Source organism: Arvicanthis niloticus, chromosome 3 (genome assembly GCF_011762505.2).
Source record: "Arvicanthis niloticus isolate mArvNil1 chromosome 3, mArvNil1.pat.X, whole genome shotgun sequence".
NCBI lineage: Eukaryota > Metazoa > Chordata > Mammalia > Rodentia > Muridae > Arvicanthis > Arvicanthis niloticus.
In genome coordinates, this window is record NC_047660.1 from 2,766,611 (window position 1) to 2,779,753 (window position 13,143).

Consider the following 13,143-nt stretch of genomic DNA (forward strand, 5'->3'; position numbering starts at 1 on the left):
CCACCATTCAGAGGAAGCTGGCTCACACTGTGAGCATCTCTTGTCCCTTAAGCCATGGTTCACAGTTTCACTGTCTGCCTCAGGCTTTTCAGGAAGTCCTTGGATGTTTTCTCCCTCACATTGAATTCCCAGTAACCTGGACTCTGTGCATTAGTGTCCTCCAGGTCTCCTGCAACACAGCCTGGCCTCCATCTCTCCCTGCCCCCAACCCCACAGTCCTCCTGCAACACAGCCTGGCCTCCATCTCTCCCTCCCCCCAACCCCACAGTCCTCCTGCAACACAGCCTGGCCTCCATCTCTCCCTCCCCCCAACCCCACAGTCCACTGTTTTGAGCAACTGGTTGCTTCTTGTACTCATTAAACCCAAGGAGAACCTGTTGTAAAGTTGATGGGGCTGAATTGTTTAGCTTCCTCTTGGGGCTGGGGCACCAGCAGTTCATGTTCACCAGCTTGTTGGTTTGTTTTGTTTCCTTAACTTTTCATTGATTCTTTGAGAGTTTTATATCATGCACCCCAATCTCACTCATCTCTCGAAAAGAAATCTCAGTGTGGAAGCTGTGCTGTATCACAGGGTGTCTGTCCCACAGTATGCCCTTTTGTCCACACGTCTTTAAATGTTCACTGCAGTGAGGCATTGGTTTGTTTCGAGGCCTCTGGCTTTGCCACACTATCAACAGTGGATCCTCACTGGGACTCATCTTGGGTATCCTGTTGTTGCCGTGTGTCATGGAAATCCTGCAGCTTTGGATCTGTCTGTAGGACTGGTCTTTTCACAAGCTCCAGCAGCTCAAAGATGGGATTGATGTTGTGATGGGCCAGTCAGAGCCCTGGGTCAGCCGCCGTCTCTCCCACACCCATACCACCAGGGCTAACTCTCCAGCACTGCCCTAGCTAGCTTACCTAATGCCACAGCCAGAAGGGGCAGAGTGAGCTCTCCTGCTTTCATGCCTTTGGGGCTGGCTTACCTACCCTCACCTGGCAGGGCCAGCTCTACTGTGTTGCCCAGATAAGGTGCAGGGCCCACTCTGCCAAGTATTCCAGCCTGTGAGGGGCAGGACCAGCTCTCCAGCTCTCTAGCTCACATGACCAGGGAGCAGGGCCAGCTCTCCTGTTGAGGGGGAAGCATCTCTCCCTTATGCATGCTACTCTGCCAGAGGAGTGGCAGGGCCAGCTCTCCCACACTCCACCCTCAGGGCCAGCTCACCTGAAACTCCTAAAACCAGGGGCAGATCACTGTGCTTCCTGGGTGAGGTGCAGGTCTGGTTCTTCTGGGTACTATAGCTGTCAAGGGGCAGGGCCACCTTTCCTGTTCTCACATCATCTGGGGACCAGCTCTCTAAGGATGCTCAGGAGATGGGTGGGTCCAGCTCTGCATAGCCCTTAGACATCAACATGGCCTTAGCTGGCAGCCCATACCAGCGACATCTTCCTGGCCTTTGGTAGTAACAGATCCCTGCTGCTTCAGGGCCAGAGATCCAGATATGGATCTCAGAGGCAGCACAGCCAGGACCTCCCCATGGCCTCAGGTGGCATCACCAGTTACTCAGGCTGTTCCTCACTACCTTCAACTCTCCAGATCTACCTCTCTTCATGGTACTCACAGCCATCTGTTTCTTTTTTCTCTTGCATTTATCCACCATTTACTTGCTCATAGTGGCACTGGGGGCCTCTGGGTGTCTGGGGTCGTCTCTGAGTGCAGTGCCCTGCCTCGGCCACATAGCACCAGGCCTGGGTCATCTCAGGCTTGTTCCCTACCTGGGCTGCGTGATGCTGGGCTAGGGTTCAGCCAGCCTGTATCATAACCACAGTGCACTCTAATTTCTAAGCTTTAGGTTGCCTCAAATTCATCTGCACCCGTGTGCCATGTGACCTGAAGTCCACCCTTACGCTCAGCTGACTCATTCTATTTCTGAAGCTTCCTCAGGAAGCACAATGTTATGGGTGCCTCATTTATCCCTGACAGTGACCGAGGTGGTTCTGCAGTGTACCAGGGCCAGTTCTAGGTGCTGGGGATGTACCGAGAACAGATGCCTTAGCTTTCAGGGACATCAGTAACCTCCATGGAGCAGGTCTGGTTTCTGTAGGGCCAGAGCCCCATCCTGGATCTCTACCATGTCACTCATTCGGCTCGTCTTCATAGCTTGTCTCTGCCTGTGAGCTCTTCTGGGCAGAGGCTGTGTCCTCCTTACCTCCGTGTCCCAAAGGCTTGACATGATGTATATGGGCAGGTTAAGTAAATATCTGCAGAGAATAGGGAGACACCTTGATGTGTGCACACTAGAAAGGGAGCCTGCCAGTCCTCTATGCTCACCCTAATGGTAGGAGAACAAGGAGTTCTCAGATCCAACAACTTCAGGAAGTTAGAGGTAGCGGTTGATAGGCAGCCCTGTGTATGTGGACAGACTGCATAGGAGGGTTCCTGAGGCTTGTTAGCACCTGGTTCAGAAGCACAGCCTGCCTTGTCCCTGTCTCCAGCAGGTGTCTTGGAAAACAGACTGGGGTTTCATGAGTCCTCATCTCAGCTGTTTAATAGCTTCCATCCTTGTGAAGAGAAATCAAGGGAAGTCCTGAATTCTTCATGAGCAGGAATGATGAGCTTCTCATTTCTCAGATAGAACTATCAAGAGTTGCCGCTTCCTCTGTCTGCTATTTTAAGAAGTGGCATCGAGGAAAGCATGTGCTCACATTCAGTGAGACAGAAGAAATGTTTAGAATGCTCACAGGAAGTTCTAGTGGCTGAGGGAAGAACACAGTGGGATCACTCTGTTTGTTTTTGAGAATTGCTCTTCCCTTAGCCCCTGCTCATGGCTAACCTGTGTTCACATGGTCCACTGAGATGAGGAACACTGTTTCCAGGCCATTCTGACCCATTTCCAGGCTATCCATGGCCCTTGAGTCAAGCCATTTCTATGAGACTACTTGGACACCATACATCTTTTAAATCCTTGGTGAGGACATCATTTGTAGGCAGAGGGCTTGCCGGACCCTAGCAGTATTTATCTCGATCTTGCCTGGATAAATGACACACAGCAAACCACGCACTTGCCTTCTTCTGAATGACACCCCGCTGCCTTTGTGGAGTTACTCTAACAGAAGAGGTTCTCTGAGCACCTCGCTCCCCTCCCCCACCCCACCCACTTGTGTTCTCAGCCCTCCCTGACACGAACTGCATCAGTACTCAGTTCAGTTGATAATGTGAGCATCTCTTTATATTAGCTTTGGGCTCAGCCCTGGATAGCAGTGTCATCTCTATTATGGTTTTCTGTCTCTTAGGCCTTTTGTCTTTCTGTCTGTTCCTGCCATCGCTGGCTGGTTGTTTCACATGTTCATAGGCAGTAGAGGGAATTATCTGTGAGCATATTGGTAGAGTTGAGTATGTCTGAAGCATTCACTAAAAGGGAGAAAGGACATGCCGTGCATGCAGTGACTGAAGTGTATTTATAACAACAAGGTACATTTAGTGTGTGCCGTGGTCTGCCAGGCTCTGCCTTTGATGTGCTTTAACTCAGCTGACCCAACAGCAGTCCCTGACGACTGTGCTTCCTGTCCCCTCTCTTACCACTGTCTGGCCTTCAGTGTGATTGACACCTGAGTGGTGTATATGGCCCTTATAGCAGCAGACCCAGGTTCTGTGAGAGGCCAAGTGTATAGAGGATAAGGCAATCTGAGAGCAAGGCAGCAAGAGAAGGACACCATGGTGGCAGGAACATGAAGCAGCTTGAGCCTATAGTCAGGAAGCCCTGGGATATAAATTAATTACTCAGTCTCCATTCTCTTTCTAAAGTCTGCAGCTCCAGCTCATAGGATGGCACTGTCTTCATATTAGAGATGGCTGAAAATCCCACCAGAGTGCAGATCTCTCTGTTGCTTAAAAAGAGGAATTAGCTTCACTCTGGCTGAACAGGGCACCATGATAGCTCTCTCTTTTCCTCTGAAAACATTTTTTCTTTCATTTTGCTTCTTTAAGAATGAAAAGTTGGGAAATATTATAGTCTAGATGCATAAAATTCTCTCACTTAAGAAGGTACTTTTCTCAAGTTAGCCATGATAACTGCTAAGAAGCCATCCAGGGCTCAGGGCCACATGTGACATTGAGGCCTGCCTAGAGTTACAGTGTGAGACTGTCTCACACAAACAAAGGTCTGTGCACCTAAGAACATTTTAGTGGGAACATTTCAGTGGGAGCATTTCAGTGGGAGCATTTCAGTGGGAGCATTTCAGTGGGAGCATTTCAGTGAGAGCATTTCAGTGAGAGCATTTCAGTGGGAGCATTTTTTTCAGTGGGAGCATTTTTTTCAGTGGGAGCATTTTTTTCAGTGGGAGCATTTCAGTGGGAGCATTTCAGTGAGAGCATTTCAGTGGGAGCATTTCAGTGGGAGCATTTCAGTGGGAACATTTCAGTGACTGTGACTTCCTTCATTTTCCAGGCAAAGCCAAAGCTGATTGAGCCACTTGACTATGAAAATGTCATTGTGCAGAAGAAGACCCAGATCTTGAATGACTGTCTGCGGGAGATGCTCCTCTTCCCTTACGATGACTTCCAGGTCAGTGACTGCCGCTATCAATAGATCTGTGTTATTGTAGAAATGTTGGAAAATATTGGGGTATAGATTTGATCATATATACTTTTCTACATATTGAATGACTATTTTATTGGTGAATTCATGGTTTTGAAGACGGGAATAGAGCCAGTCCTGGTGGCACAGGCCTCTGTATTCATAGCTACTTGGGAATCAGAAGTAGGAGGATCCCATGTTCAAGGGCTAACTAAGGCACAGAATGATTTTAAGGCCACCCTGGACCCTATCTCTAAATAGAAAGTAGAAAGAGGGCTGGGGTGCAGACCAACAGGCTTGCCTAGCATGTACGATGGGTAGTGTGCTTACATAGCATGTATAATGGGTAGTGTGCTTACCTGCATAGATGATAGATAGTGCAATTGCTTAGCATGTATGATGGGTAGTGTACTTACATAGCATGAATGATGGGTAGTGCAATTGCCAAGCATGTATAATGGGTAATATGCTTACCTGCATGTATGATGAGTACTGTGCTTACTACATGTATGATGGGTAGTGTGCTTACCTACATGTATGATAGGTAATGAGCTTACCTACATGTATGATGGGTACTTCACTTACCTGTATATATGATGGGTAGTCGGTTTAGAAGAAAAGTGGTATGATTGTGTACCTTATTATGACTTCATATTTTTAGTGGGATTAATTTTTCATGTTAAAAATAAATACACATATAGGCTTATATATGTATATATGTGTGTGTGTGTATTATACTCTGAGGTGACTTAGAGGGGACAAGTACCTGTTATGTCTTAGAAAACTTTTTTTAGATTTTGAATCAATTTTTTTTCTTTTTTGATTAACCCAGGATGCTAGGCAAGTGATCTAGCACTGAGAACCTGCAAGCCTAGTTTGTTGTTTTTTAAAGCCAGGTATTCTAGAATCTGCTGGGGAGCAGCTGAGGTTTGTTGTGCATCCGGTAGGATGACACCTTTGGACCTGGCAATGAGAAGCCCTGAACTGCAGGTTCCCAGAGAAAAGGGCAGCGAGGCAGGAACAGTGAAGTCTGTCTCAGTAGCAGGACTTGGGTATCTTTTTTTGGAGGGAAGCAAGAACACTCAGGAAGCTCCTGCCTCCACTGCTATCTGAGGTGATGTTTGACGTCTTCCAGCCTGCAGCTGTGTGACAGACAGGAAGCCTTGAGGCTATTAAGGAACAAGGTAAACTGTCTCCTTAGTGACCCAGGACCACTGCAGTCTGCTCAGGGGTTCTCAGTCCTCTTCTTCTGGATGTTTCCCAACAGTTTCCTCAGAGAAAGCCAAAGGTCATCTGAAGCTTCTTAGGCCATGACGTGTGTGTTTCTCTTGGTGTTAAGGAGTAAATTTGTTTTTTAGTCGTACGACCAAGAGTGAAAAGCTGTATTTATAGATATGAAAAAAATTGCTTAAGAAAGAAAACAAAATCTAACATTTGTGTCTTGTGTTAGCTTTTCTCCCAGGGACAAAGGACCCAGATATTCAAACAGTGTAGAGTTAAAAGATTAAAATTTGGAGGAAATCCATGCATCTCTCTCACCTGAAACCATTTCTGTGATATTCTAAGGGACAAAGAGCCTCTCCGTCCCCATTCTGGCTGAGAATGAATGACCAGTGTTGATTTCTGTTGTAGGAAAATTGTCCCAAAGCTGAAGGAGTTTGGATGTCGGCCGTGGCCCACATCCTGGCGGTAGTGACAGGTCGCAGCCGACTTTGGGCACTGTTTTCATGCAGACTGCCACTTTGTCACAGGAAGACATTTATACCGTGCTTCCTTGTTGATCTGTCTCAGTGATGATAGCAACTGTCTAACTACAGTGTAGTTAATGACTTAGCAATGCCACAGATTCCACCTGTCTCCATTTTGGTAGGCAGAGTAGAAGCATCCCTGATAACTGTTTCTGGAGGCTTTGTAAACATACTTGGTCAGGGAAAGCATCCTTTCTCATACAGAAAGGGGACGACATGCCGAGGAAAGGGGTTAGCCAGTAAGTACAGTGTACAGGAATGCGATGGTCACCCTCAAGGAGCAAAAGCCATAACTGTTAGAGAACTAGAACTTGGCATGGATGTCTGCCAAGTATGTGCAAATGATCACATACATAGAGGTTGCACTGCCTTTGTGTGTTTCCAAGTATGCAAGCCGGCCTTGAGCCCCTAGGTATAATTTTATATTGTTGCAGTGCATAAATGGCAGCAAATATTGAAAAGAATATTTGGAGGCAATTTGTGGGTCCCACTCACATTTCATAAAAGTTAGAGTTCAGTGTCTAGTATAAGCCATGGATACATGGAAAAGAAAAGAGTGTGTTTACTCCGCTTATGGGTATGTACCTGAAAGATCTGAGTACAGAAATACAAAGATGACTTATACAAGATGCCCCGTAGCCTGTGAGTCACAGGAAGAGGATGTCTGTCCACAGATGAATAGAAAAAGCAAGAAAACATCACAGTATTTACTTGTGGGGAGGGAGATGCTTATGAGCATGTATCGCCACACCCAGGCACACCACATTCTTTAAGAGTTGTGGTTATAGGATTCCTAGCTAAACATGGGGGTGCGGTGGTCAGTCGTAGAACTGCGTGCAATGTCAGGGCGTCATCCATGTGGGATATTAGTTTACATTCCAAAACAAGAAGTATCCGTTGTGGGATATTAGTTTGTGAGATAAGGCTTCTATGGTACATTTTGTTTTGTTTTGTTTTGTATATTCTTTGGGGGGGTGGTATTTTGTTTGTTTTGATACAGGGTCTCAAGTATTCCAGACTGGCCTCATACTTGTCATATAGCCAAGAATGCAAGAGAATTTAAGGTGCCAGCGAGGATGGAAAGGATGGGCAGTTATGGGTGTTCAGAGTCAGGACAAGCCTTGTCTAGGGAAGTGTGGCTGCTCCATTCTCTGTCGGTAACATCCTGATTTCTATCTCCACCCCCCTTGTTCTTTTCCTCTACTTACACACAGCCCACAATGATCTACAAACCAGTAACCTGAAGAGGAAGCTGAGCGCCAGGACTTACAAAGGCCTGGAAGTTCCCAATCTCATTTCCCATCTACCCTTTGGAAAAGAAAACAGTCTTGAGAAGCTAGCCATGCAGCTGGGTTGAGAGCCCTTATATTTAACTTAATACTTGAAGCCTGCGCAAGGGGCTCGGCTTTGCCTGGTCCTCAGGGCTGAACATACAGAACAGAATCCCCGATTTCACACTACTGAAAACCGAGGAGAGGAGAGTGCGTATCTTGGGTGCTCGTAAGAAGCAGGAGGTTTAAAGCATGCTTGCCATCATATAAACCACATCCCGTGAGACCGTATTCTAGAAATAGGAAGACTATCAGTAAGAGCAACCGGAGCATTGGTGAGCACCGTGCTTATGACGGAGGAGGAACAGACACCGAAGGACAGGATGTGCTGCAGGGACCCAGGCTGGGGTGTGTTATGCCTAGAGCTGCTGGCCTAGCATGTGAGAGGCCCCCCAGGGTTGATCTTAGCTCCATAAACCAAAACTAAAACCCAGGGGATGTATGGTAGGAGCCATCTTCTTTCCACCCTTGCCTCTGTCCACTGCTGAATGGACAGACAGGCTCAAGGGTGGGAACTTTGTGGCCCTGAGCAGCTAGGGAGAGATACACCATCCCACTGCTCCATTCCCAGATGTCACTGGGAGGGGACAGCAGGCTCGGAGTCCCGAGAATGAACTTTTCTTCTCCCTCCATCGGGCTTGTCCTCTCTAGTGCTGTAGCTCTGTCTTTGGATGGCTTTTACTGTTGTTTCAGATTTCTTGGTGTTGTGGAATTATTTTCAAATTCTTGATACAGTGTGTTTGTGTGTGTGTGTGTGTGTGTGTGTGTGTTTGTGCATGTGAGTGTAGGCACCAGCGAGGCTAGAAGTGTAGGATTCCCTCCAGCTGCAGGTAGGTGGTTGTGAGCCACAAGACAGGAATGTTGGTGACTGAATCCTGCTGGAAGAGAATTGTAACCTCTGAGCCGGCTCAGCCCTGGGGGAGTTTTTCTTTGTTTTTGTTTTTTAATATGATTTTATTGTTTTGTAAATTGTTTATGCATGCGGATGCACTTGTCTGAGGAGGCCAATAGAGAGTTGGGTCCCTGGGGCTAGAGTGACAGTCATTAGTGATCTTTCAGTTAAGGGTTGCTGGGAATTGAACTCTGAAAAGAGCATATGAGTTCTTAACCAATGGGCCATCTCTCTAGCCCCTTTGAGAATTTAAATTAAACTTTCCTCAGAAACTAAATGGAATTCTTTGGGCCCTTTTCTTGTCCCAAGTTTGTTCACTTCCTTAATTACATGTGAATTAAACATAGAGACTGGAGGATGTGCGTGAGTGTGCATATTTGCTTGAGTGCGTGCATGTGTGCACATGCATGTATGTTGAGGGTGGCTTCACTGCAAATGGCATTGTCAGAAATGAACAGAAAACAGGAGTTGATGGCCGGTACTGGAGCTTTGAGGTGTGGAGTGGGAATGCCCACAGGATCTGAGTTTCTAGTCTAGCTTGTTGCTGGAGTCTCTCATAAGCAACTCCCCTGCCCTAAGACTAATGCCTCCTCCAGATCCTTGGAAGGGCGCCATACCCTGTGCACAGTCGGTCAGCTGCAGCACTGTTCCCAGAGTCCTCTGCTGCTGCGGTTTCAGTGTTGCACTGCATCCCAAAAACCGGCTAATGCACAGAGCAATCCAGCCACGTGGCATTTCCAGCAGACGTCAAAGGGAGAGAATGCTGTAGACACACAAGACACCGTACAGTTGGTCTCAGGCCTGGGATGGTGTTGGGGGGGCAGTTGGGAACCATCCTGGTAATAGACAGTAGGTTGAAACTGGAGATAACTTTAAAACATTGATGGTGGGTGCTGCATTCCTTTGGGCTGGCTGAACATATTAATAATTTAAAAATCAAGCCAGAGCTTTTCGTGCGAGAAGGCAGTGGGGGCTGGGCCAGTGTCTTTTGGGTGGCCTGCTTTGTGCTCTGGTTTCTCTCTTGTACCTGGCAGGGGTTGACCTTTTCGGTACAGATTGAAGCACCGTTCCTCTGCTTCAAGTGTGCAGAGGTTTGAAGGATAATTCTATAAATAAAGCCAAAATGATGACAAGTCTGGAATGCTTTATAACAGATTGCTAGGCGGGCTCTGCAAAGATGGTCACAGTTTTTGGGTGTGGTGTCACATTCCTATAATCCCAGCCCTTGGGAGTAGAGACAGAAGGAACTAGAGTTCAAGGCTAGCCTTGGCTACCTAGTGAGTCTGGAGCAGGCTAGGTTACTTAAGACCTTGCCTCCTAGAGAAGGCTTGCTGCTGCTCTCTGACCCCAGTGTCTCAGTAGTGGCTGAGGCAAGGCCACCCCACCCAGGACTGTCTGCTTGGTGTTTCACCAACCTTCCACTGGGAAAGCAGCCTTGGTGTCTGTTTTTCTGTCTGAGAGAGGCCACTCCCAGCTTTCTGTTCCTGGATCAGAAGAGACAAATACTTGGTCACTATCCCTGCAGCTGGCTCAGGTTACAGCCTACCCCTTCTCTGGGATCTCTGCTTTAGTTCATTGTTCTCAGGCTCCCTGGGGGAAGGGTGGGCCTTTTGTTTCGGGCTTTTAATTAAAATCGTAAAAACATGATCTATGTGCCCAGTGGATATGCATACTTCCCACCAGGAATCAAGAGTATTTTTAAATAGTCGAAGGCCATCATGAAGTGATTAGTAAATAAATCAGCCTTGATTTGTGGAAAAATCAAGATGATACAACTGTGTGCCTGTGGCAGTAGTGTTTATCTAAATCCGTGTGGTGAAAGTAACTTGGGTAGTGTAAGTCAAAGCAAAGTCGATGTTCATCTCTTGTTTTTCTTTTTCCTGTCTGGTTTCTCAAGGATCAGTTGCTAGGACAGCCTGGGAAAGAGTGGGGCTTAGAATTCTGTGATCGCAGAATGGTGGAATTTCTGAGCCACTGAGGAAACTGGAGGTCCTAGATGGCCTTGTTTGCAGATGGGGGGGTGGGGTGGGGGTGGGGTGGGGGTGGGGGTTCGTTTCAGGCTTTCCCCATGATTTCACAGCCAGCCTAGGAAAGGCAAACTGCCAGGGTTTCCCCTGGCTCTCCATTCAAAGCCTTCCCAGTGTCCCTTCTCAGATTCCTCAACATGAAGATTAATGAAATGACTGGCTTCGTGTTTCTCCTCCCTGGAAATCTGAGCTTCTTGGCGGGGTGGAGGGGAAGAGGTTCAAGGTCATGTGTGTAAGATAGACCCCTTCTTCATCCCCTTGGTGTCTGGACTTAGGTTAGTTTAAAAATAGGGGGCTGAGTTTAAGCTCAGAAGGCAGGAGTGCAACAGGTCCTGGGCTGGTAAGGGCAGGGCATTGCCCCGTAAGACACCTTCTGCCTCTCTGTGTTCCCCTAGCTGGCCCAAACAGCCCAGAAGGTTTCAATGCTGACCTTGTAGCTCAGTGATGTCAGAGTGTTTGGAGGGAATCATTTCAGTCAGCAGATAAGTTCTTAAAGTAAAAATAATCTACTTGAGTTTTTAAGTTTCAGGCCAGACTGGGAAGTAGTTGTATGTTTTACTCTTCTTGTTAGGGTATGGGGACCGTGCTGCATGGTTCCACTTCATCCCATAGAAACGAGAGGACATGTGCTGCCCTCTCTTCTGTTTCAGCTACTGCAGTGGTTCTGTAGGATTCCTCATGAGACTCCTGTCTGTCCCTGGACAAGGTAACTAAGGATTTCCTCCTGTCAAAGGCTGCCAGTATTTAACCTAAAGAACTATACAAAAGCTACTTCTTTACATTAGCTGGGAAGTCTTCTTCTAAGTTGCATTTTGAACTTGGAGGTTTCCATCTGAATGGTTATTTGGGATGCTAACTATACTTTGCTTTTATCTTCAGATGCCAACCACACTGCAGAGTATGAAAAACTTCCCCCTCCCCTTTCATATTAAAAGCTTCCTCAGAAGGATAGAGATATAATTGGGTCTCTATTTTCCCTAGACTCCCTGTCTATGGATTAAAAAATCAGGCTAAAAATGCTTAGAGAAAAGAAGGGTGTGTGAGCATGTTGTTCCCTAAGCAGTGCATCATGCAGCTCTTCAGACCTCCTTGTGTTGGAGGAAGTGTTAGAAGTAATGAGAGACAGTTGATAATTACACAGGGGAATAAGCGTGAGCTCAATGCAAAACCCACGTAGGATAAGGGACCTGGGTATCTCTGGGTCTTAGATACAGAGGTCCCAGGCCCGATCCCTCAAGGTCACTGAAGGATAACTGTAACTTATTTCTAAACATAAAAAAAGTGGGGCTGGCCATTTGCATTAGACTATAAACTACCGTAAATTTGTATAGCTATGTTGGGAATTCCCGTTAACCTCTATGGATCCCTCAGAGGAGGGGTAGTGATTGTCTTCTTTGCTATAGATGAGGAAAATAAACTGTGAAAGATTAGGCAATTTGCAGCATAATGCTACCCAGCAGTGAGGAGGGAAAGAATAATCAGCAGGTCTGCTATTCTTTGCCATTTTTGATGTTGATTTTTAGAAATAGGACACAGGTCCAGCCTTTAGCTGGAATAAGAATCACAACAGATAGAAATAAGGCTACAAACTCCTCGAAGCTGTGCACACTTTTAGTCCCAGCAGCACTCAGAGGCTGAAGCAAGATCATGAGCTAAGGGCCACCGTGTGGAGCGCTGTGAACTCCAGGCCAGCCTCGCTATGTGGTAAAAGCTCTCCACACTACCCTGAGAATCACTACAACACTAGAAAGAAACTCTGCCCATTGTCAGAGAGCCCAGCCGCTCACTGAGTGTAACTCTTAGGAGGCAGACCTGGACTTTTTTTATAAGCCTAATAAATGAAACTGTAGAAATGTAATGTTAATTGGTTGGTATAGAGCAGAGTATGGTCTGAATATGACCTTTAATACACAAAATCTATAGAGATGTTAAAATAGAGCGTTTGCTTGTGCTATAGATATCCCTTGTCAATTTCTGTAATGGATCAGAGAGCTTTTGTCTTAATAGGAAAAGCCATATATGCAAGTAATGGATGGTGATTGGCAGTTTCCCTTTTCTATTCATTGACTGTTTTATCCATTCATTCTTCAAACATTTACAAGTAAGAAGAGATGTCTCTTGGCCTCAGAGGAAAAGGCATCTTCCTTCAGGAGAGTGGATAATGGAATCAGCTGTGAAAACAAGTCTCAGGGACGTTGTTTTAAGGCCAACAGTTTATAGGGTCAAATACCAGCTTTTCAGGTCTGTAGGCCAGATTTTGGCCACTGTGGCCTGAGTTGGTCAGACTCATTTGATGACTCCACAAGAAAAGCAAAATTCTACTTTATTAAGGTACATTGGAAAGTACAGTAAAACGCCTGAGTGTTGTTTGTTGTTGGCCTTGTGTAAGTGTTGTTGATCTTTTCCCGGCAGGAAGGTTGAAGTGGGAAGCATGTTATAAATTAAATAAGAGGATTGCGGTGTCTGGACTTCAGTGAAGACAGTGAGGACTGGAGAGCTCCTGGCATTAATGGTGCCTGCTCCACTGGTGACAAGTCACCAGACCCCCAGGGGCTCTAACCTGATACTCTTACTATGCAGGCCCTGTTC

General features: G+C 46.6%; 1 protein-coding gene across 38 annotated transcripts in view; it reads left to right on the plus strand.

The window, feature by feature from the left end:
- Positions 1-13,143, plus strand: part of Dock9 (dedicator of cytokinesis 9) — a 252,226-nt gene that overhangs the window by 109,346 nt on the left and 129,737 nt on the right. For all 38 annotated transcript variants that reach the window (XM_076930545.1, XM_034499085.2, XM_076930554.1 and 35 more), the window contains exon 2: positions 4,428-4,544. In XM_076930545.1, coding sequence (XP_076786660.1) covers positions 4,428-4,544 — 117 coding nt within the window. The remainder of the gene's footprint in view (positions 1-4,427; positions 4,545-13,143) is intronic.